At 31.4% G+C, this 23,509-nt stretch overlaps 2 protein-coding genes across 2 annotated transcripts; both read right to left on the bottom strand.

Annotated features, from left to right (window-relative positions):
• Window positions 1-277: 277 nt before the first annotated feature.
• LOC142235624 (aminopeptidase N-like) lies at window positions 278-10,575 on the bottom strand. Its single transcript, XM_075306887.1, has 3 exons — window positions 9,944-10,575; window positions 9,615-9,878; window positions 278-374 (listed from the first exon to the last, which is right to left on the bottom strand). The coding sequence occupies exons 1-3, from the start codon at window positions 10,573-10,575 to the stop codon at window positions 278-280; spliced, it is 993 nt and encodes a 330-aa protein (XP_075163002.1).
• Window positions 9,524-22,990, bottom strand: LOC142239434 (membrane alanyl aminopeptidase-like). The gene is made up of 7 exons (XM_075311255.1): window positions 22,453-22,990; window positions 16,904-17,062; window positions 16,549-16,842; window positions 16,295-16,481; window positions 11,150-11,397; window positions 9,944-11,071; window positions 9,524-9,878 (listed from the first exon to the last, which is right to left on the bottom strand). The coding sequence occupies exons 1-6, from the start codon at window positions 22,926-22,928 to the stop codon at window positions 10,717-10,719; spliced, it is 1,719 nt and encodes a 572-aa protein (XP_075167370.1). The 5' UTR covers window positions 22,929-22,990; the 3' UTR covers window positions 9,524-9,878; window positions 9,944-10,716.
• Window positions 22,991-23,509: the final 519 nt, after the last annotated feature.

Consider the following 23,509-nt stretch of genomic DNA (forward strand, 5'->3'; position numbering starts at 1 on the left):
TACTACATTCCAACATCCCAATGTATGTTGTTGTTTGATTTTGCCGCTAGTGCTTTCACCCTTCCCTTCCATTCTAATTAGGGAACATGGGAACAACATTATGTGGTGGAGACCTACCGCTGTTTTCGGATGTCATTGCAAAAGTGATTTCCGAAGGATTTGTCCTGGGTTCGGTGAGTGTGTGTGTGTGTGGGAGTGTTTGTAAACTACAACAACTACATAATGATAATGGAAAACTTCAATCCAAATGACCATTCCCATTCATAAATTGTGGTTTTTACATACTATCATTCTCATCATCGCCATCATCAGTAGCCAACATAAAATCATTTTGGATTAGGAATTTATCATTATTTTTGGTTAATGTCAACCACCTTTTAAGTAATTGAGAGGAGAGTTAAGGCATCATAATGTAAAAGGGTGAAAAAACAAATAATTCACACTATAAGAAATTTGCGAATTTGATTAAAATGTATTGGCTTCGAACTGTAAAGAAGTTTTAGTAGACCAGGGTTTTTTGACAAAATTTTCTAAAGAAATAAAATTTTGACAAAGATTTCTAAAGAAATAAAATTTTGGTAAAATTTTCTAAAGAAATAAAATTTTGACAAAAATTTCTAAAGAAATAAAATTTTGACAAAATTTTCTATAGAAATAAAATTTTATAAAATGTGAGAAAAGAAAATGATTGAAAAATTATTTGTAGAAATAAAATTTTGACATTTCCTATAAAAATAAAATTTTGACAAAATTTTCTATAGAAATAAAATTTTGACAAAATTTTCTATAGAAATAAAATTTTTACAAAATTTTCTATAGAAATAAAATTTTGTTGTTGTTATACCCTAAACCACATAGTGGTCAGGGTATAATAAGTTTGATCGGCCAAAAAATGTGCCTACCAGAAATATTGATTTTAGACCCCATAAAATATATACCGATCGATTCAGAATCATCTCCTGAGTCGATCTAGCGCTTGGTGTCCGTCCGTCTGTCCATGTATTTGTTGTTCACAGGATTCCGGTCGCAATTATTAACCGATTTTGATGAAATTTGGTACAGGGAGTTTTTTGGGTACAAGGACGAACGCTATTGAATTTGGAAGAAATCGGATCAAATTTAGATATAGCTCCCATATATATGTATCGCCCGATTTCGACAAATGGGGTCACGTTGCGCTTTTTTTCAAACGGATCATCACCAAATTTGGCAAAATGTAATATTTTCCATCGCCCTTCAAGTTTGCAAAATGTCATCCAAATCGTTTCAGATTTAGCTATAGCTCCCATATATATGTACCGCCCGAATTTCCCAAATTTGGCCACAAAACCTTTATTTATCAACCGATCTTACTCAAAGTTCGCTAAATGTAATCTTCTATAGCACTAACTATATGTGCAAAAAATCATCGAAATCGTTTCAGATTTAGCTATAGCTCCCATATATATGTACCGCCCGATTTTTCTAAATTTGGCCATAAAACTCTTATTTATCAACCGATCTTACTCAAAGTTCGCTAAATGTAATCTTCTATAGCACTAACTATATGTGCAAAAAATCATCGAAATCGTTTCAGATTTAGCTATAGCTCCCATATATATGTACCGCCCGATTTTTCTAAATTTGGCCATAAAACTCTTATTTATCAACCGATCTTACTCAAATTTGGCTAAATGTAGTCTTCTATAGCACTAACTATATGTGCAAAAAATCATCGAAATCGGTTCAGATTTAGATATAGCTCCCATATATATGTATAGCCCGATCTTCCCAAATTTGGCCGTAGAACCCTTATTTATTAACCGATCTTGCTCAAAGTTGACTAGATCCAGTCTTCTATAGTACTAACTATATGTGCAAAAAATCATCGAAATCGGTTCAGATTTAGATATAGCTCCCATATATATGTATAGCCCGATCTTCCCAAATTTGGCCATAGAACCCTTATTTATTAACCGATCTTGCTTAAAGTTGGCTAGATCCAGTCCTCTATAGTACTAACTATATGTGCAAAATTTCATCGAAATCGGTTCAGATGTAGATATAGCTCCCATATATATGTATAGCCCGATCTTCCCAAATTTGGCCATAGAACCCTTATTTATTAACCGATCTTGCTCAAAGTTGGCTAGATCCAGTCCTCTATAGTACTAACTATATGTGCAAAATTTCATCGAAATCGGTTCAGATGTAGATATAGCTCCCATATATGTATCGCCCGATTTTGAAAAATTCGCCCCTAATAACCTTATGTTTGACCATACAGGCCTCATTTCCTAACTGATCTTACTCAAATCTTGCACCAGGTAACCTTTTGTGGTATTAATCAAACCCGCAAAATATTATGCAAATTGGTTCAGATTTAGATATAGCCTCCATATATATGCATCGCTCGATTTTCCCAAATTTGGCCATAGTACTCTTATTTATTAACCAATGTTACTCAAATTTCAAATTTTGATGTACTGGCCGATCGTATTTATACGTACTTGTAGCTCTTACATAAGAATATTGCTCGATTTTTACAAATTTGGATTTATTACCCACAGTTATTGAGCGATTTTTTTTTTTTTAATAATGGGCCCAATATTAGTGGCATACTAACTCCGTAGGTGCAATATCAACTACAGCCAGTGTTCCTAGAAGTAGGGGAAATTCCCTATATGTATGGCCTACACCCAGAGAAGGAATATGATCACCTCAAACATGTTTCAAGAGCAAAATATTATTTTTGGATGGTGACCATGTAACATGTTTGTCGCAAAAATGTTGTTTTCTCGGCAAACATAACATGCTTTCCGAAAACAGATAAGTATTTTCGGAGAAAATAACATGGTTGCAGCGAACATGTTACATGGTCACCATCCAAAAATAACATTTTGCTCTTGAAACATGTTTGAGGTGATCATATTCCTTCTCTGGGTGTAGAAGAGGAAATTAGAAGCCGCCAAGGCTTGATCTTTAACAATGTGTGGTAACAACAGTTACCACTCGTGCCAAAAAAAATTCTAACAAAATTTGAAGATTACCACAAATCTACCAAACAAATATTTCTATAGAAATTTATGTCAAAACTTTATTCCTGTAGAAAAATTTGTAAACATTTTATTTCTATAGAAAATGATGTCAAAATTGTATTTCTATAGATTTTTTTTTTCAAAATGTTATTTCTCTAAAAAATTTTCTCAAAATTTTATTTCTATGGAATTTTTTCTCAAAATTTTATTTCTATAGAATTTATTATCAAAATTTTATTTCTATAGAAAATTTTCTCAAAAAAAAAATTGTTTATAGAAACTTTTTCCAAAATTTTATTTCTATAGAGATAAAAAAATAATATTTTTGGTAGAATTCTACCAACTGTTGCAAACGTGTTGGTAATACAAATTTATGTTCTCGGTTATATACCTTGCATTTTCATGTTTTAAGATAATAAAGTACTTAGAACCATTTTTGATTTGTAAAATTTGTTTAAATTTAACGAAAAATATTGTAAGGAAAATTGTTTGGGAATGTATGGGAAGTAGAGAACTTTTTTTGTCCTTGTAGGGTAAACTGAACATTTTCCCTGGCAACACTGACTATGAGCTTTAGTCAGATTGAGACAAAGCACCCATAAACATGTACCCCTTAATTTTCTTAAATATGCAACTGCGGTTTATCTCCCCGACCTATATCAATGTTACCCCACAAATGCTTATGATTACTAATTCAGTAAGGGTGGTTTAGGGTATGATATAGTCGGCCCCGCCCGACTTTCTACTTATTTACTTGTTTTTTTATTTCAGCTTAAAACCATACATTGACTAAACTACAAGTGTAGCTTAACCAACAGAGGAAGAGAATGTTTGTAAAATTTATTTGGGCAAAGCCCTATAGACTGCAAGATGGTTGGATGGACGCACGTTTCAGAATTACAACATTCCTCATCAGCATCCTCTACTTGCAACAAAACTATCAACCAATTATCAGAATAAATTGGAAAAAGAAGAGGAAGCACGCTCAAAATAAACCCAGCCAACTGCATTCAAATCGATGATTTGACAGTGGCATAGGAAAAGAGATATGTTTGTTTCGAATTTATTTCGGCATAAGCCGGCTATCAATGTAAAACCTTTTTTCGGAGGGTTCAAGTGTGGTTTTTGTTGGGTTTAATAAACTGCCTGAATTTATTGTGATAATTGGTTGATAGTTTTGCTTCAAGTAGAGGATGCTGATGAGGAATGTGGTAATTCCGAAACGTGCGTCCATCCAATCTTGCAGTCTTTAGGGCTTTGCCCAAATAAATTTGACAAACAATCTTTTCCTTTGTTTAAACTACACTTTAATTTAGTCAATGTATGGTTTTAAGTTGAAATAAAAAAAACAACAACAATGCTTAAAGAACAAAACCAACAATAACAAAACAATACGAATGGAAATAAACTTTTGACAAAATTTTCTATAGAAATAAAATTTTGACAAAATTTTCTATAGAAATAAAATTTTGACAAAATTTTCTATAGAAATAAAATTTTGACAAAATTTTCTATAGAAATAAAATGTTGACAACATTTTCTATAGAAATAAAATTTTGACAAAATTTTCTAGAAATAAAATTTTGACAAAATTTTCTATAGAAATAAAATTTTGACAAAATTTTCTAGAAATAAAATTTTGACAAAATTTTCTATACAAATAAAACTTTGATAAAAATTTCTGTAGAAAGAAAACTTTGAAAAATAAAATTTTGACAAAATTTTCTATACACAGAAAACTTTGATAAAATTTACTGTAGAAAGAAAACTTTGATAAAATAAAAATTTGAAATAAAATTTTGACACAATTTTCTATAGAAATAAAATTTAAAAAAAATCTTTCTATACACACAAAAAATGTTTTTTTCTGATTCAATCACCAAAATAATTGATCCAATTACTTTTTTAATTGAAATGTATTCAATCACGAAAATGATAGTATCAATCACAGTTTTAATTGGGCATAGAAAAAATTCTTGATTAAAAAAATAATTGATTTCATTAGCAAATTTCAATTAATTTTTTAATTGGTTCAATTAAAAATTTAATTGATGTTGATTGCAAAATTCAATAATTTTTTAATTAAAAAAGGTAAATATTTTCAATTACTTTCTGAATTGACTTAGAGTTTTTATTTGTAATAACAATTGCTTGTTTGAAATACATTTTTAATTATAAAATAAAAAAATGTTCATCACTTTTTTAACTGACTTACGGCCATTTTCATGTATCTCCGTTAGACTCTAACTCCCAGTTAATAGAAATTAAAATCGAAATATATTCTCTCCGGTTAACTTTAACTGAAAAATGTTTAGCAGTTAAGTTCCTAACTGGCATATGGAATATATAGACAAGATGACTGACATGTCCATAGTACGGTTTAAAAGTTCGTTTGCTAACGTAGCGCTAACGGAGCTTCCTGAAAATGGGGGTTAGTCTTCCGAATTTGATAAAAAAGTTAATTGTGTCAATAAATTTTCTAGAAAGAAAATTTTGACAACATTTTCTAGAAATAAAATGTTAACAAAAATTTCTAGAAATAAAATGTTGACAAAATTTTCTAGAAATAAAATTTTGACAACATATTCTATGGAAATAAAATGTTGACAACATTTTCTATAGAAATGAAATTTTATAAAATGTTAGAAAATAAAATGATAGAAATAACAAAATTAGTTTTACAAATAACATTTTGACATATCCTATAAGAATAACATTTCGACAAAATTTGAGAAATAAAATTTTAACAAAATTTTCCATAGAAAAAAAATTTTGACAAAATTATCTATAGAAATAAAATTTTGACAAAATATTCTATAGAAATCAAATTTTGACAAAATTTTCTATAGAAATAAAATTTTAACAAAATTTTCTAGTGAAGTAAAATTTTGACAAATTTTATTTGGAAATAAAATTTTGACAACATTTTCTACTGAAGTAAAATTTTGACAAATTTTCTTTGGAAATAAAATTATGACAAAACTTTCTATAGAAATAAAATTTTGACAAAATTATCTATAAAAAGAAAATTTTGACAAAATATTCTATAGAAATAAAATTTTGACAAAATTTTCTATAGAAATAAAATTTTGACTAAATTTTCTATAGAAATAAAATTTTGACAAAATTTTCTATAGAAATAAAATTTTGACAAAATTTTCTATAGAAATGAAATTTTGACAAAATTTTCTATAGAAATAAAATTTTGACAAAATTTTCTATAGAAATAAAATTTTGACAAAATTATCTATAAAAAGAAAATTTTGACGAAATATTCTATAGAAATAAAATTTTGACAAAATTTTCTATAGAAATAAAATTTTGACAAAATTATCTATAAAAAGAAAATTTTGACAAAATATTCTATAGAAATAAAATTTTGACAAAATTTTCTATAGAAATAAAATTTTGACAAAATTTTCTACAGAAATAAAATTTTGACAAAATTTTCTATAGAAATAAAATTTTGACAAAATTTTCTATAGAAATAAAATTTTGAAAAAAATTTTCTATAGAAATTAAATTTTGAAAATATTTTCTATAGAAATAAAAATTTGACAAAATATTCTCTATAAATAAAATATTGAGCCACCGGTACGACGGTGGCCACACACAAAAAAATTTTTTTCTGATTCAATCACGAAATTAATTGATCCAATTAATTTTTTAATTGAAATGTCTTCAATCACAGAAATGCTAATATCAATTAAAAAATTAATTGGTAGTCAATTAAAAAATTAATTGATCCAATTAAAAAATTTATTGATATTATTAATTTGTGTGATTGATTTTTGTTTCGATTAAAAAATTTGTTGAATCAATTAAATTTTTAATTGAATATTTCTTAAAAGTCAATTAGGATTTTAATTGGAAAAATGTTCGTGAAATTTTTTTCTGTGCATGCATACACAGGGTCGTGAACCCAGTTTCGACCAAACACGAAAAAGATTTTCAACGGTGGATTATCCCAACTCAGTAATGTTGGCGACATTTCTCAATGTTTCAAAGCTTCTCTAAGTGGTTTCACCGCAACGTGGAATACCGTTCGGACTCGGCTATAAAAAGGAGGTTCCTAAAAGAACGTTATCTAAATATAGAATTTCTCTCTTATCACGTGGACTGAGTACTCTAAGTGAGCCTGAACTATCGGACTGCCACTATACCTAACCTAACCTAACTTAAACTAGGCCCTAGTCCTTAGGAAATGACTTCACAATTTGTGAAAAATATATTAGCCAAGCTGAGAAAATTATTACAGGGGCGCTTGATCAGGGAGAAGATATAAGCATGTCCGTCTGTTGTGATCACGCTAAAGCCTTGAATAATGACACTGTGGTATTGAAATTTGGCACAGATTCGTCGTTTGTCTGCACGACCAAGTTCGATGATGGGCTATATCGGCCTGGGTTTTGATATAACTGCCATATAAACTGATCCCCCGATTTTGGGTCTTTAGTACCTAAAACACCGAAATTTGCCTGAAATTGGAAATCTATCGATATATTAGGTCTATAAAGAGATGTGCCCAATATGGTGTATATCGGTCCAGGTTTTTTGGTATAGCCCCCATATAGGTCGATCTCCCGATTTGACTTCATGAGCATCTAGGCACTCCAATTTTTATCCAATTTGCCTGAAATTCAAAATGTAAAAGTATTTTAGGTCCACAAAGGGTTGTAGCAAATATGATGTGTATGGGTTGAGGTTTTGGTATAGCCTCCATATGGGCTTCTAAACACCGCAATTTTTATCCGATTTGGATGAAATTGAAATTCTAGACATATTTAAGGTTCACAAAGAGTTGTGCTGAATATGGTGTATAGCGGTTGATTTTTTGGTATAGCCCCCATTTGATTCCTGTTTGGGGCACAAATGTTCCATGTCCACCGTCCAAAAATAACATTTTGCTCTTGAAACATATTTGGGGTGATCATATTCCTTTTCTGCGTGTAGTTTTTATACCCTCCACCATAGGATGGGGGGTATATTAACTTTGTCATTCCGTTTGTAACACATCGAAATATTGCTCTAAGACCCCATAAAGTATATATATTCTGGGTCGTGGTGAAATTCTGAGTCGATCTGAGCATGTCCGTCCGTCCGTCCGTCCGTCTGTTGAAATCACGCTAACTTCCGAACGAAACAAGCTATCGACTTGAAACTTGGCACAAGTAGTTGTTATTGATGTAGGTCGGATGGTATTGCAAATGGGCCATATCGGTCCACTTTTACGTATAGCCCCCATATAAACGGACCCCCAAATTTGGCTTGCGGAGCCTCTAAGAGAAGCAAATTTCATCCGATCCGGCTGAAATTTGGTACATGGTGCTAGTATATGGTCTCTAACAACCATGCAAAAATTGGTCCACATTGGTCCATAATTATATATAGCCCCCATATAAACCGATCCCCCATTTTGGCTTGCGGAGCCTCTAAGAGAAACAATTTTCATATGATCCGGCTGAAATTTGGTACATGGTGTTAGTATATGGTCTCTAACAATCATGCAAAAATTGGTCCATATCGGTTCATAATTATATATAGCCCCCATATAAACCGATCCCCCGATTTGGCTTGCGGAGCCTCTAAGAGAAGCAAATTTCATCCGATCCGGCTGAAATTTGGTACATGGTGTTTGTATATGGTCTCTAACAATCATGCAAAAATTGGTTCACATCGGTCCATAATTATATATAGCCCCCATATAAACCGATCCCCCATTTTGGCTTGCGAAGCCTCTAAGAGAAGCAAAATTCATCCGATCCGGCTGAAATTTGGTACATGGTGTTAACATATGGTCTCTAACAACCATGCAAAAATTGGTCCATATCGGTTTATAATTATATATAGCCCCGATATAAACCGATCCCCCGATTTGGCTTGCGGAGCCTCTAAGAGAAGCAAATTTCATCCGATCCGGCTGAAATATCGTACATGGTGTTAGTATGTGGTCTCTAACAACCATGCAAAAATTGGTTCACATCGGTCCATAATTATATATAGCCCCCATATAAACCGATCCCCCGATTTGGCTTGCGGAGCCTCTAAGAGAAGCAAATTTCATCTGATCCGGCTGAAATTTGGTACATGGTGTTAGTATAAGGTCTCTAACAACCATGCAAAAATTGGTCCATATCGGTCCATAATTATATATAGCCCCATATAAACCTATCACCAGATTTGACCTCCAGATTTGAAAATTCTTCCCATTCGGTTGAAATTTGGTACGTGATAATAATATATAGATCCCATATAAATCGATCCCCAGATTTGACCTCCGGTGCCTTTTGGAGGAGCAAAATTCATCCGATCTGGTTGAAATTTGGTACGTGGTGGTAGTATATGATATTCAAGTCTTTAATCTTTCGTAGAAGATTCTACGCAATCCATGGTGGAGGGTACATAAGATTCGGCCTGGCCGAACTTACGGCCGTATATACTTGTTTTTATATATTTTAGCCTGCCTTTTTTGGTGACAAATCGAAGATCTAAATTTTTGGAGAAAGTTGTTTTTTTATTGGCTATTTATGAATTTCTTTATTTTTCAATTAATCTAACATTAATCACAGAATATAATTGACAAAGGCAACTACCAACAATGGTAGCAGAGATAACGCAGAATTAATTGCAGATGCTCCATTACGTTGATCTAGATATTCGAAAAGACTTGCCAAGTGTTTGGCAGACCAAGCCAAATTTGCCTCTGCCTTGGGTACAGCATTTTCCAAAATGTAACGAGACGAACCAAAGAGATCACCTTTCATTTCAATGAAATCCTTGAGACTATCCAATTGTGATTGGGTGGTAAAATAATTGGCTAGGTCACTTATCACCGAAGCCAAGACGGACCATCCCCCTAAGCTAAAAGGATAGGGGATTAGTGTTAGAATGACGGCTATCATTTTAGTTAGTAAAGAGTAACTTACATATTTTGTAAAATTTCAATTTCAAAAGTTTCCGTAAGAGCCTGGTAAACTTCGTCAACATTTTCTGGAGTTTGACTATAGAGGCTGGCAATAGCAGAGGGTTTTGTTTCTTCACTTACATCACTTGTCAAGATGAAGGCAAAATGAAACTCCACATAATGTTGAGTACAACCCATGGCCCGTAAAATTTTCTCCTTTTGAATTTCATTGGTTTCATGCATATACTTGTCTTTCAATGCGGAATAGATATCAAATTGGGCTTCTCGAATGGCAGCACAATAAAGAGATTCCTGGAAATCAGTGGGCACATTACCAGACTCGGTTGATTTAAAATGATATTGGGCTTTGGCATTACAATCGGAATGATGATATCTACAAAGCCAGGAGATGGCCTTATTGCGATTATAAATATCCAATATTGAATCTTTGGCATTATAATCGAAACCCAATTTCTTGTAAAGAGAATCCAAAATATCGAAAAGAAATTCTCCAAATTTTTCATGTTGATTCAATGTTAAACGTTGACCTAGAGTCTCAAAAGCTTTGAAAGCCGGTTGCCAAGGCACATACTCTAATTCAGTGGCCAAATATTCCATGCAATCGAAAATTTGATCATAGCCCATAAGCCCCATCTGGCCATAGGTGAAAAGATCATCCACCAAATGAGCTCTATTAATAATGTGAATATCACTGTGATTATTAGCCTTAAAAGCTTTACACAGTTTTTCCAATAACGGGGCTTCATAGAATACTCGGTGGTAATTGGATTGTTGTTAATTCAATATCAGCCATTCATCACCCTCGGCATTACCAAATTCATATGCCTCCAATGTGTTATTTAAATAAAATCGTGGAGTAAGCTCATCAAAATTCCTCTCTTTGTTTGTGGTATAGGTAATGGGTATTGTGTACTTAAGAGAAATATCACTTCCATCATTCGAATCCAAGAGAAATCTTTCTTGCTTCAAAAGATAATGACCCGAATCTGTAGTTGAAATACGCAACATAGGGAATCCAGGTTGTTCTGTCCAATCTTTAAATAATTGATCTAAATCCACTTGGTGTTCATTAGGCCAAAAACGTTTCCATTGATGGAATAGATCTTCTGGAGCAGGATTTTTCAAATGACTAAAATTTCGCAAAAAAAAAAAATAATAATTTCAGGTTAATGGGATTTTGCATGAATGAAGAGAATATGACCCCTACTTCTCTTTAATGTATTCTCTTATGGCTTTGTCGAAATTCTCTTTACCCATAGCATTGGCTATCATGCGAACCACTGATGCTCCTTTATTATAGGCAATGTTACTGAATTTCGAACCAACTTCTGTGGGGGTTTGTATAGTTTCTTCGGGACTGGTTAATGGTTGTGAACTGTTGGTAGCATCCAGACTGAATATTGTATGCATTTCATTCAAAACAAATTGTTTTTCCAATTCATATTCGGGATATATCTGGAAAAGAAAAATCAAAAACAAATCAAAACAAGTAAGGAAAGTGTAAAGTCGGGCGGGACACAACTTTGCAGATCCACATTTTCGATACCATGTCAAATCCGTCGATGTGTTAGGTGCTATATATAAAGGTTTATGTTCCCATAAACATATATTTAAATCTGACCCGATCTGGACAAAATTTGTATGATTTCTACAAAATCTACACCCATAGAAAAAATCATGAACGGCGTGGTCATTTCGAAACGATCCGTTCATGAAAATGAATCAACACACATGTGTTGTCAAACTGAGAACAGATGGGGTCAATCCGACAACGTAAAAATGACACCATACGTTGTCAAGACAACAACCAGCGTTCATGATCTGAGAACGCAATGGTTACGAATTTGTAAACAAAATAAAAAAAAATATTTCCGCTACCGTGCCTCGAGCCTGTGTTGCCTGCACGATACGCATTAACAGTCGCCTTAGCACATTGCACCAACGGCGGAGTTGCCATAACAACGTCTAACGATTATTTTAAAACTTTTCATGGCCAAAGAAAAACGACTGCCGTTCATGAAATCGTGAACGCCCGTGGACGAAATTGTGAACATTCCGTTTTGATTTTTTGTGAACGTTTCCGTTTCATTTTGACAACGTCCGTTCACGATTGTGAAACGTAATTTTTTCTATTAGTGTATATACTTAAAATTTAAGTCGGCTAATGCCCTGGGATGGATCACAATGTTAGTAAAAAATATTTTTATTTTACTTTTTAAATCTGAACCAATTTTGAGGCAACTTCGCACAAGTGTATTTTTGATTTATTGGTCGATAGATCCGTATTAAAAGTAAAGAGAAATTGGAGTAATTTGTACAAGTTATCGACTAAGCAGTGGCGATTTTATACGGAAAATGTGGATACTTTGGCCATGTTTGCCCAAATCGGAAAAACATATATATGGAAGCTATATTTAAATCTGAACCGATTTCAACCAAATTTGACATGTATAATTACTAAAGGGTGATTATACGGTCAAAATTTGGTCAAGGGAAAACGCGTGTAAATCGGTGAAATCGTTTATTTAAAAAATCAAATTAAATTTCTTTTTATACCCTCCACCATAGGATGGGGGGTATATTAATTTTGTCATTCCGTTCGTAACACATCGAAATATTGCTCTAAGACCCCATAAAGTATATATATTCTGGGTCGTGGTGAAATTCTGAGTCGATCTGAGCATGTCCGTCCGTCCGTCTGTTGAAGTCACGCTAACTTCCGAACGAAACAAGCTATCGACTTGAAACTTGGCACAAATAGTTGTTATTGATGTATGTCGGATGGTATTGCAAATGGGCTATATCGGTCCACTTTTACGTATAGCCCCCATATAAACGGACCCCCAAATTTGGCTTGCGAGGCCTCTAAGAGAAGCAAATTTCATCCGATCCGGCTGAAATTTGGTACATGGTGTTAGTATATGGTCTCTAACAACCATGCAAAAATTGGTCCACTTCGGTCCATAATTATATATAGCCCCCATATAAACCGATCCCCTGATTTGGCTTGCGAGGCCTCTAAGAAAGCAAATTTCATCCGATCCGGCTGAAATTTGGTACATGGTGTTAGTATATGGTCTGTAACAACCATGCGAAAATTGGTCCACATCGGTCCATAATTACATATAGCCCCCATAAAAACCGATCACCAGATTTGATCTCCGGAGCCTCTTGGAAGACCAAAATTCATCTGATTCAGTTGAAATTTGGTACGTGGTGTTAATATATGGCCTCAAACTCCCATGCCAAAATTGGTCGAAATCGGTCCATAATTATATATAGCCCCCATATAAACCGATCCCAAGATTTGACCTCCGGAGCCCCTTGGAAGAACAAAATTCATCCGATTCGGTTGAAATTTGGTACGTGATGTTAGTATATGGTATCCAACAACCATGCAGGAATTGGTTCATATCAGTCCATAATTATATATAGCACCCATATAAACCGATCCCCAGATTTTACCTCCGGTGCCTTTTGGAGAAGCAAAATTCATCCGATCTGGTTGAAATTTTGTACGTGGTGGTAGTATATGATATTTAATAACCATGCCAAAAGTGGTCCATATCAGTCCATAATCATATATTGGGGGCTATATAAACCGATCCCGAGATTTGGTTTTGGAGCCTCTTGGAGGAGCAAATTTCATCCGAGTTAGTTGAAATTTGGTACATTGTGCTAGTATATGGCCGTTAACAACCATGTCTAACTAGGTCCATATCGGTCTATAGTTATATATAGCCCTCAGATAAATCGATCCCCAATCACACAAAAATTGTCCATATCAATAATTGTATATAGCCCCCATATAAGCGACCCCCATATTGCAATTCTGGCTCCCTACGTACCGTGAAAAAGTCCATATCGATTCGTAATTATTTGTAGACTTACCTACACATACTTTTTTTTGTCTAATGTATACCACGTATGGACTAACACACAATTTAGAAAACGATTTAAGATACCACAACCCAAGTAATTCGATTGACGCAATCCATGGTGGAGGGTACATAAGATTCGGCTTGGCCGAATTTACGGCCGTTTATATTTGTTCAAGTTCAATTAGTATAAAATTCAGGAAAAATATTCAGTTAGGTTTTCGCTTTTCCAAATCCGAATTGCCGGGCCTCACGCTTGACACCTGCCATCAGATGTTGTACAGCCACCTTGTCCACCTTCTTCGCCGCAGAAAGCCAGTTTGCCTTGAACTGCTGCTCGTCCTTAGCAGTTTTTTTTTGGCTTCATTAGGTTCCGCTTGACAATAGCCCAGTATTTCTCAATTGGGCGGAGCTCTGGCGTGTTGGGAGGGTTCTTGTCCTTGGGAACCACCTGCACGTTGTTGGCGGCGTACCACTCCATGGCCTTTTTACCGTAATGGCAAGATGCCAAATCCGGCCCAAACAGTACGGAACAACCGTGTTTCTTCAGGAAAGGCAGCAGACGTTTATTCAAACACTCTTTCACGTAAATTTCTTGCTTGACAGTCCCGGAAGCTATGAAAATGCTGATTTTCAAGCCACAGGTACAGATGACTTGCCAAACCAGATATTTCTTTGCGAACTTTGACAGTTTTATGTGCTTGAAAATATCTGATACCTTTCCCCTTCCTTTTGCCGTATAAAACTCCTGTTCCGGAAGCTGCTTGTAGTCGGCTTTGACGTAGGTTTCGTCGCCCATTACCACGCAGTCAAACTTCGTCAGAATCGTCGTGTACAGCCTCCGGGATCGCGCTTTGGCCGTCGTATTTTGTTTATCATCGCGATTTGGAGTCACTACCTTCTTGTAAGTCGATAGTACGGCTCGTTTTTTGGCTCGATGCACGGTTGTAGACGATACACCCAGCTTATTTGCGGGATCTCAGAGAGAGAGGTTAGGGTTTCGCTTGAAACTACCGGCAACTCTCTTTGTCGTCTCAGCAGCTTCCGGTTTTCGATTAATTTAATAATATATTAAATTTAAAATTTTGATATATTAGCCGATCGTATTTATATATTTCCCGATAAAATTTTGACAAAATTTTCTATAGCAATAAAATTTTACAAAATTTTCTATAGAAATAAAATTTTGACAAAATTTTCTGTAGAAATAAAATCTTGACAAAATTTTCTATAGAAATAAAATTTTGACAAAATTTTCTATAGCAATAAAATTTTGACAAAATTTTCTATAAAAATAAAATCTTCACAAAATTTTGTATAGAAATAAAATCTTCACAAAATTTTTTATAGTAATAAAATTTTGTATAGTAATAAAATGTTGACAAATTTTCTATAGAAATATAATTTTGGTAGATTATTTTTGGGGATCGGCTATATATAACTATAGACCGGTATGGAATGAATTTTGCTCCTCCAAGAGCTACGGAGGTCAAATCTGGAGATCGGTTTAAATGGGGGTTATATATAATTAAGACCGGTATGGACCAATTTTTGCATGGTTGTTTGAGACGATATACTAACACCACGTACCAAATTTCAACCGGATCGGGTGAAATTTGCTTCTCGTAGAAGTTCCGTAAGCCAAATCTGGGGATCGGTTTATATGGGGGCTATATATAATTATGGATCGATGTGGAGCAATTTTTGCATGGTTGTTAGAGACCATATGCTAGTATCATGTATCAAATTTCAGCCGGATCGGGTGAAATTTGCTTCGCTTAAAGGCTCCGCAGGCCAAATCTGGGGATCGGTTTATATGGGGGCTATATATAATTATGGACCGATATGGACCAATTTTTGAACGGTTGTTAGAGACCATATACGAACACCATGTACCAAATTTCAACCGGATCGGATGAATTTTGCTCCTCCAAGAGGCTCCGCAAGCCAAATCTGAGCGTCTGCTCATATAGGGGCTATACGTAAAAGTGGTCCGATATGGCCTATTTGCAATACCATCCGACCTACATCAATAACAACTACTTGTGCCAAATTTCAAGTCGATAGTGTGTTTCGTTCGGAAGTTATTTCAACAGACGGACGGACATGCTAAGATCGACTCAGAATTTCACCACGACCCAGAATATATATACTTTATGGGGTCTTCGATGTGTTACAAACGGAATGACAAAGTTAATATACCCCCCTCCTATGGTGGAGGGTATAATAATGTAATTTAATATTTATCCCAAAATTTGTATTTTTTAGTCTAGTTGTATTTTGGTCTTTAGTTGGTCACTTTCAGTTAAATAAAAGTTCTTTATATCGGCTCGAGGGCGCCCAAAGCTATGCCCTATAAGTATAACTGTTTGACTGTATGCATTGCAGTTGTTTGTGGTGATGTGAGAGAGCTTGCATTGTAGTGGTGAAGAGTGCTCTTCTATAAATTATTATTCTTGAATACCAGCTCTTACCTGATGACCCAAAAAATGTTGATAGTAAGTGGGGAAAGCTTCATTGAGCCAAAAACAACTCCACCATTTATGTGTCAAACTATTACCAAACCACATGTGGCCTATTTCATGGGTAACTAAGCCTACTGTGCGTTCCTTGTTGGACCAACCATCAGATATTTGAGGTTCATGGGCTAAAAGGATATCTCTAAAACAAAAACACAAGATTAAAAAAAAAAATGTAATTTGAAATCTATATGTGAGTTGGAGCTTACTTATACATTATCAGACCCCAATTTTCCATACCACTATGGGGAAATCTACCCATAAGAGCCATTTGCATTAACTCATTGCCCATTGATTTATAGGGTAATTGAGTATATGAATCATAAGCTTCCAGAGCTTTCACAGCTACTTCCTGAGTAAAAGTGGTTTTACCTTTGAATTTGGAATTCATTATATATTTCATATCATTTGAGCCTTCCACCACAAAATCTCCCACTGTGAAAGCAACTCCATAACTGGATATAAGTGGTGTCTGTTCATAATAATCCGTATAGCGTCCATCACTGGAATTGAAAAGGGTCGTATATAGATACCGGGGGTAATAGTAAATTTATTTAGACTTACCTTTCCGGCGATGTTGATAGTAATCTTGTATTAAAGTATGATTGATATTCTTTGGGTCGTGTAATGCGCATTCGAAATTTGGCCTTCAATTGTGGTTCATCGAAACATGGAAATGCAGTACGTGCATCAGTTCTATGGAGTTGGGTAAGAAGATACCAACTGCAATCAAAACAACAGATATGATTAAAAAACAAACCAACAATATAAAAAAAAAAAAAAACAAAACAAAATTTTATTTCTATAAAAAATTTTGTCAAAATTTTATTTCTATAGAAAATTTTGTCAAAATGTTATTTCTATAGTAAGTTTTATCAAAATTTTATATCTATAGAAAATTTTGTCAAAATTTTATTTATATATCAAATATTGTCAAAATTTATTTCTATACAGAATTTTGTTAAACATTTATTCCTATATAAAATTTTGTTAAAATTTTATTTCTATAGAAAATTTTGTCAAAATTTTATTTCTATAGAAAATGTTGTCAAAATTTTATTGCTATGGAAAATCGTGTCAAAATTTTATTTCTACAGACAATTTTGCCAAATTTTATTTCTATAGAAAAATTTGTATAAATTTTATTTCTAGAAAGAATTTTGTCAAAATTTAATTTCTATAGAAAAATTTGTTTAAATTTTATTTCTAGAAAGAATTTTGTCAAAATTTAATTTCTATAGAAAATTTTGTCAAATTTTTATTTCTATAAAAATTTTGTCAAATTTTATCAAAATTTTTTTCTATAGGAAATTCTGTTTTTCTATAGAATATGTTGCCAAAATTTTATTACCATAGAAAATTTTGTCAAAAATGTATTTCTATAGAAAATCGTGTCAAAATTTTATTTCTATAGAAAATTTAGTCAAAATTTTATTTGTATAGAAAATTTTGTCAAAATTTTATTTGTATAGAAAATTTTGTCATAACTTTATTTTTATAGAAAATGTTGTCAAACTTTTATTTCTATGGAAAATCGTATCAAATTTTTATATCTACGGATAATTTAGTCAAAATTTTATTTCTATAGAAAAAAAGAAAATTTTGTAAACATTTTATTTCTATAAAGAATTTTGTCAAAATTATATAGAAAAATTTGTCAAAATTTAATTTCTATAGAAAATTTTGTAAAATTTTTGTTTCTATAAAAATTTTGTAAAATTTTTGTTTCTATAAAAATTTTGTCAAATTTTTGTTTCTATAGAAAATTTTGTTTTTGTTTTTGATAGAAAATTTTGTCAAAATTTTTTTTCTATAGGAAATTTTATCAAAATTCAGTTTTTCTATTGAAAATGTTGCCAAAATTTTATTACAATAGAAAATTTTATCAAAATTTTCTTCTATAGAAAATTTTATCAAGATTTTATTTCTATAGAAAATTTTATTAAAATTTTATTTCTATAGAAAATTTTGTAAAAATTTTATTTCTATAGAAAATTTTGTCAAAATTGCAGTTCTATAGAAAATTTTGTCAAAATGTTATTTCTTTAGAAAATTGTATTTCTATAGAAAATTTTGTTAAAATTTTACTTCTATAGAAAATTTTGTCAATATTTTATTTCTATAGAAATTTTTTTCAAAATTTTATTTCTATAGAAAATTTTGTCAAAATTTTGTTTTTCATAGAAAATTTTATCAAAACTTTATTTCTATAGAAAATGTTGTCAAAATTTTATTTCTATGGAAAATCGTGTCAACATTTTATTTCTACAGAAAATTTTGTAAAAATTTCATTTCTATAGAAAATTTTGTAAAAATTTTATTTCTATAATGAATTTTGTCAAAATTTTATAGCAAATTTTTGAAAATGGTGCTCATCGGTCTATGTTTTGATATAGCCCCCATATAGACCGATCTAGAAACTATATTTACCATCCGATTTGCCTGAAATTGGAAATCTAGAGGTATTGTGGGACCATAAAGAGGTGTGTCGAAAATGGTCCGTATCGATCCATGTTTTAGTATTGGCCCCTTATAGACCGATCTCCCGATTTTGGTTCTTAAGCGTCTATAAACAGTATTTTCTATCCGATTTGTCTGAAATTGAAATTCTAGAGGTATTTTAGGACCATAAGGAGGTGTGTCGAAAATCGTTCGCATCGGTCCATGTTTTGATATAGCCCCCATATAGACCGATATACCGATTTTGCTTTTAGGGCTTCTAGAAACTATATTTACCATCCGATTTGCCTGAAAGTGGAAATTTGGAATTGGAAGCCTGAAATTGGAAACCGTAGTTTTTATCCAATTTGCCTGAAATTGGAAATATAGAGGTATTTGAGGACCATGAAAAGGTGTGCCGAAAATGGTGCTCATCGGTCCATGTTTTGGTATAGCCCCCATATAGACCGATCTTCCATTTTGCTTCTTGGGCTTCTAGAAACTATATTTACCATATGCTTTGCCTGAAATTCTTGAGCTACAATAAACTGTATTTATTACATGATTTGCCTGAAATTCGAAGTCTAGAGGTATTTTTATACCACAAATAAAAGTGCCGAAATTGAGGTATATCGGTCCATTTTTTGGTATAACCCCCATATAGACTGATCTCTCGATTTTTACTTCTTGGGCGTCTAGAGACTATATTTTTTGACCGATTTGTTTGAAATTTAAAATCTGGAGGTATTTTAAGATCACAAATATGTGAGTAGCAAATGGTGCCTATCGGTCCATGTTTTGGTATAGCCCCCATATACACCGATCTCCCGGCTTTATTTCTTGGGCTTCTAGAATACGTAGTTTTTATCCGATTTGCTGGAAATTAGTAATCTATAATAAAATTTTAGACAAACGAAATTTCTTTTTCTTATAAAGTGTTTTCGTTTATTCAGCGATTATCTCTAAAATTTGTGTCAAAAGAATACTTTGCTTGTCTAAAATTACGTTTCTCAAAAAACAAAACACTTCTTTCAGGGTATAGCAGGCGCACTGATCATGAAAATTGTTTCAAACTGAAAGTAAAAGTTCCAGATTTTACTCATCGTATTTAAATAAATGCGGAAAAATCTACAGATTTAAGATTTTAAATCAAGGCGTAATTTCAACATATACACGATATGTTTATATTTCCTCTAAAACTCAAACAAAATTGGTTCTCATAAATCCAGAATCTTATCTGGTATTCATAGGTAGAATCTTTAAAGTTTGTCTTCGGGACCTGGCTCGTTTGGGAGAAGATTTGTCATCAAACCGCCTACAATTCTATATATTAGAAGAGTTTTCATAGTAAACTATTATACTTGATTCATGGTGGTGGGTATTTAAAATTCGGCCCGGCCGAATTTACTGCTTTATATACTTTCAAAAATATACTTTCAAAAATTTTTTCTCTAGGAAATTTTATCAAAATTCTGATTTTCTATAGAAAATGTTGCCAAAATTTTATTACCATAGAAAATTTTGTCAATATTTTATTTCTATAGAAAATTTTATCAGGATTTTATTTCTATAGAAAATTTTGTTAAAATTTTATTTCTATAGAAAATTTTGTCAAAATTTTATTTCTATAGAAAATTTTGTCAAAATTTCAGTTCTATCGAAAATTTTGTCAAAATTTTATTTCTGTAGAAAATTTTATTTTTATAGAAAATTTTGTCAAAAATGTATTTCTATAGAAAATCGTGTCAAAATTTTACTTCTATAGAAAATTTTGTCATAACTTTATTTTTATAGAAAATTTTGTCATAACTTTATTTTTATAGAAAATTTTGTCATAACTTTATTTTTATAGAAAATTTTGTCATAACTTTATTTTTATAGAAAATTTTGTCAAATTTTTATTTCTATGGAAAATCGTGTCAAATTTTTATTTCTACCGAAAATTTTGTCAAAATTTTATTTCTATAGAAAATTTTGTAAAAATTTTATTTCTATAAAGAATTTTGTCAAAATTTAATTTCTATAGAAAATTTTGTCAAATTTTTGTTTCTATAAAAATTTTGTAAAATTTTTGTTTCTATAAAAATTTTGTCAAATTTGTGTTTCTATAGAAAATTTTGTCAAATTTTTTTTTCTATAGTAAATTTTATCAAAATTCTGTTTTTCTATAGAAAATGTTGCCAAAATTTTATTACCATAGAAAATTTTATCAAAATTTTATTCTATAGAAAATTTTATCAAGATTTTATTTCTATAGAAAATTTTATCAAGATTTTATTTCTATAGAAAATTTTGTAAAAATTGTATTTCTATAGAAAATTTTGTCTAAATTTTATTTCTATATAAAATTTTGTCAAAATTGCAGTTCTATATAAAATTTTGTCAAAATATTATTTCTATAGAAAAATGTATTTCTATAGAAAATTTTGTTAAAATTTGACTTTTATAGAAAATTTTGTCAATATCTAATTTCTATAGAAAATTTTGTCAAAATTTTATTTGTATAGAAATTTTGTTGAAAATTTTATTTGTATAGAAAATTTTGTGAAAATTTTATTTGTACAGAAAATTTGTCAAAATTTTATTTCTATTGAATATTTTGTTAAAATTGTATTTCTATTGAAAATTTTGTTAAAATTGTATTTCTATAGAAAATTTTGTCATAGAAATTTGTATAGAAATTTTGTTGAAAATTTTATTTGTATAGAAAATTTTGTAAAAATTTTATTTGTATAGAAAATTTTGTCAAAATTTTATTTCTATTGAAAATTTTGTCTAAATTTTATTTCTATATAAAATTTTGTCAAAATTGCAGTTCTACGGATCATTTTGTCAAAATGTTATTTCTATAGAAAATTGTATTTCTATAGAAAATTTTGTTAAAATTTTACTTCTATAGAAAATTTTGTCAATATCTAATTTCTAAAGAAAATTTTGTCTATATTTATTTCTATAGAAACTTTTGTCAAAATTTTATTTGTATAGAAATTTTGTTGAAAATTTTATTTGTATAGAAAATTTTGTCAAAATTTTATTTGTATAGAAAATTTTGTCAAAATTTTATTTGTATAGAAAATTCTGTCAAAATTTTATTTCTATTGAAAATTTTGTTAAAATTGTATTTCTATAGAAAATTTTGTAAAAATTTTATTTATATAGAAAATTTTTTCAAAATTTTATTTCTATATGTTTTTTACTTTCTACACTTACAGATCGTGACCGAACTCTTACTTTCACATCTTGAGAATTTTGCTCTCCTGCTTTTGTGTTTGTAATCCTGATCTTATTGCATTTAAATTTTTTTGTTCTCTGATTTTCTACAATAGATTTATTTTTTAATAAAAAACCTGTCAAAAATTTATTTGGATTTTTATTTTTATTTAAATGGGGATTTTTTGAGACGAGAGCCAGAAAAATACTGGCAACACCGCCTGGTCGTAACGTATTATTTTTTTATTACCATTTGTTTGTTATGAAATGTATCGCCCTGATAGAAACGTAACTTTATTTACGATCATTTTTTATATGAAAATGCCGGTGAATGTTAATCGGGTTTGACATTGAAATCTTATCGCAAGGAAATAATTCGACATATAACACATTTAGAGATTAATCAAATGAAATTTTAATCAGGTATGCCAGAATATTAATACACACACCCCACTTGTACTTACTTGACCCCATCATCATATGTGGCTCGATAAATACCACCCAAATCGTCACGTATCCTTCCGGTATATTTGAAATACAATGTATAATTCACATTTGAATTCAAAGGTGTTTTCAATGGAATTGTAAGTTTCTCCGTTATAGCGTCATATTGTAATCGATCGAGGTTAATGCTCTCAAGATGGTCACCATTACCATTGTATATGGCACATTCCAAAATCTCCAATTGGGCCTTGTGCAACGTAATATTTTCGACACTGGTGACTTCAGCATGAAGCGTAATGTTTACTTCACCATCAAATGTGAATTGTTTTATACCATCCGTGGATTGTAGATAAGGTTTAAAAGCGATATCGTATGCCTCAGGCAAGACATTTGTTCTAAGGCGATATTCTTGGGCTGTTACGTTTTGACGACTGCCTTCAAATGTGAGCAATAAACAAAGACCAATAACGATCAGTAATCCACGGTCCATTTTCATGGTCCGCTCTGCACGCGTTAGGTGTAGCGTTCACTTTAAAGTCTCCAAGAAAACTGAAGAGGTTATTACTGACTGGTGAAGCAAACGTTAATAAATATCAGCAAGTCGTTAAACCTGGAGGTGTGGGATTTTCGTATTGCATTCGCATGGTATTTGCGGGGCCCTGAAGTATTCATAATAAATTAATTTAAAATTTTGAACAACATTTTATGCAAATTTTGATACACTTGATTTATTTTGTTTTAATGGACTCTCAGAGAAATTGAAACAAAATTTGTTATAGCCGATTTTATTGTAGTTCATGTTAATTTGTTGATTTTAATTTAATTTTGCCAAAAATGAGAAAATTTTTCTAATTTTAATTATTTTTTGCTTACTATAATGACGTGAACTAAAAATGAGAAAAAAAGCTTTGTACAAATTAAGAACAAAATTTTACTAAATTTTAAATATATTTGTCTTAAATGGGCGAAGTTTACTTAAATTGCGTCCATAAGTTAATAAATTGTACTTAAATTGTGCCTGTTTTAAAACTTCGTTAGGCGGTAAACATATTTTAATAATTTTTAACTCCAACTTTT

The sequence above is a fragment of the Haematobia irritans genome, chromosome 1 (genome assembly GCF_050003625.1).
Source record: "Haematobia irritans isolate KBUSLIRL chromosome 1, ASM5000362v1, whole genome shotgun sequence".
Classification (NCBI taxonomy): domain Eukaryota; kingdom Metazoa; phylum Arthropoda; class Insecta; order Diptera; family Muscidae; genus Haematobia; species Haematobia irritans.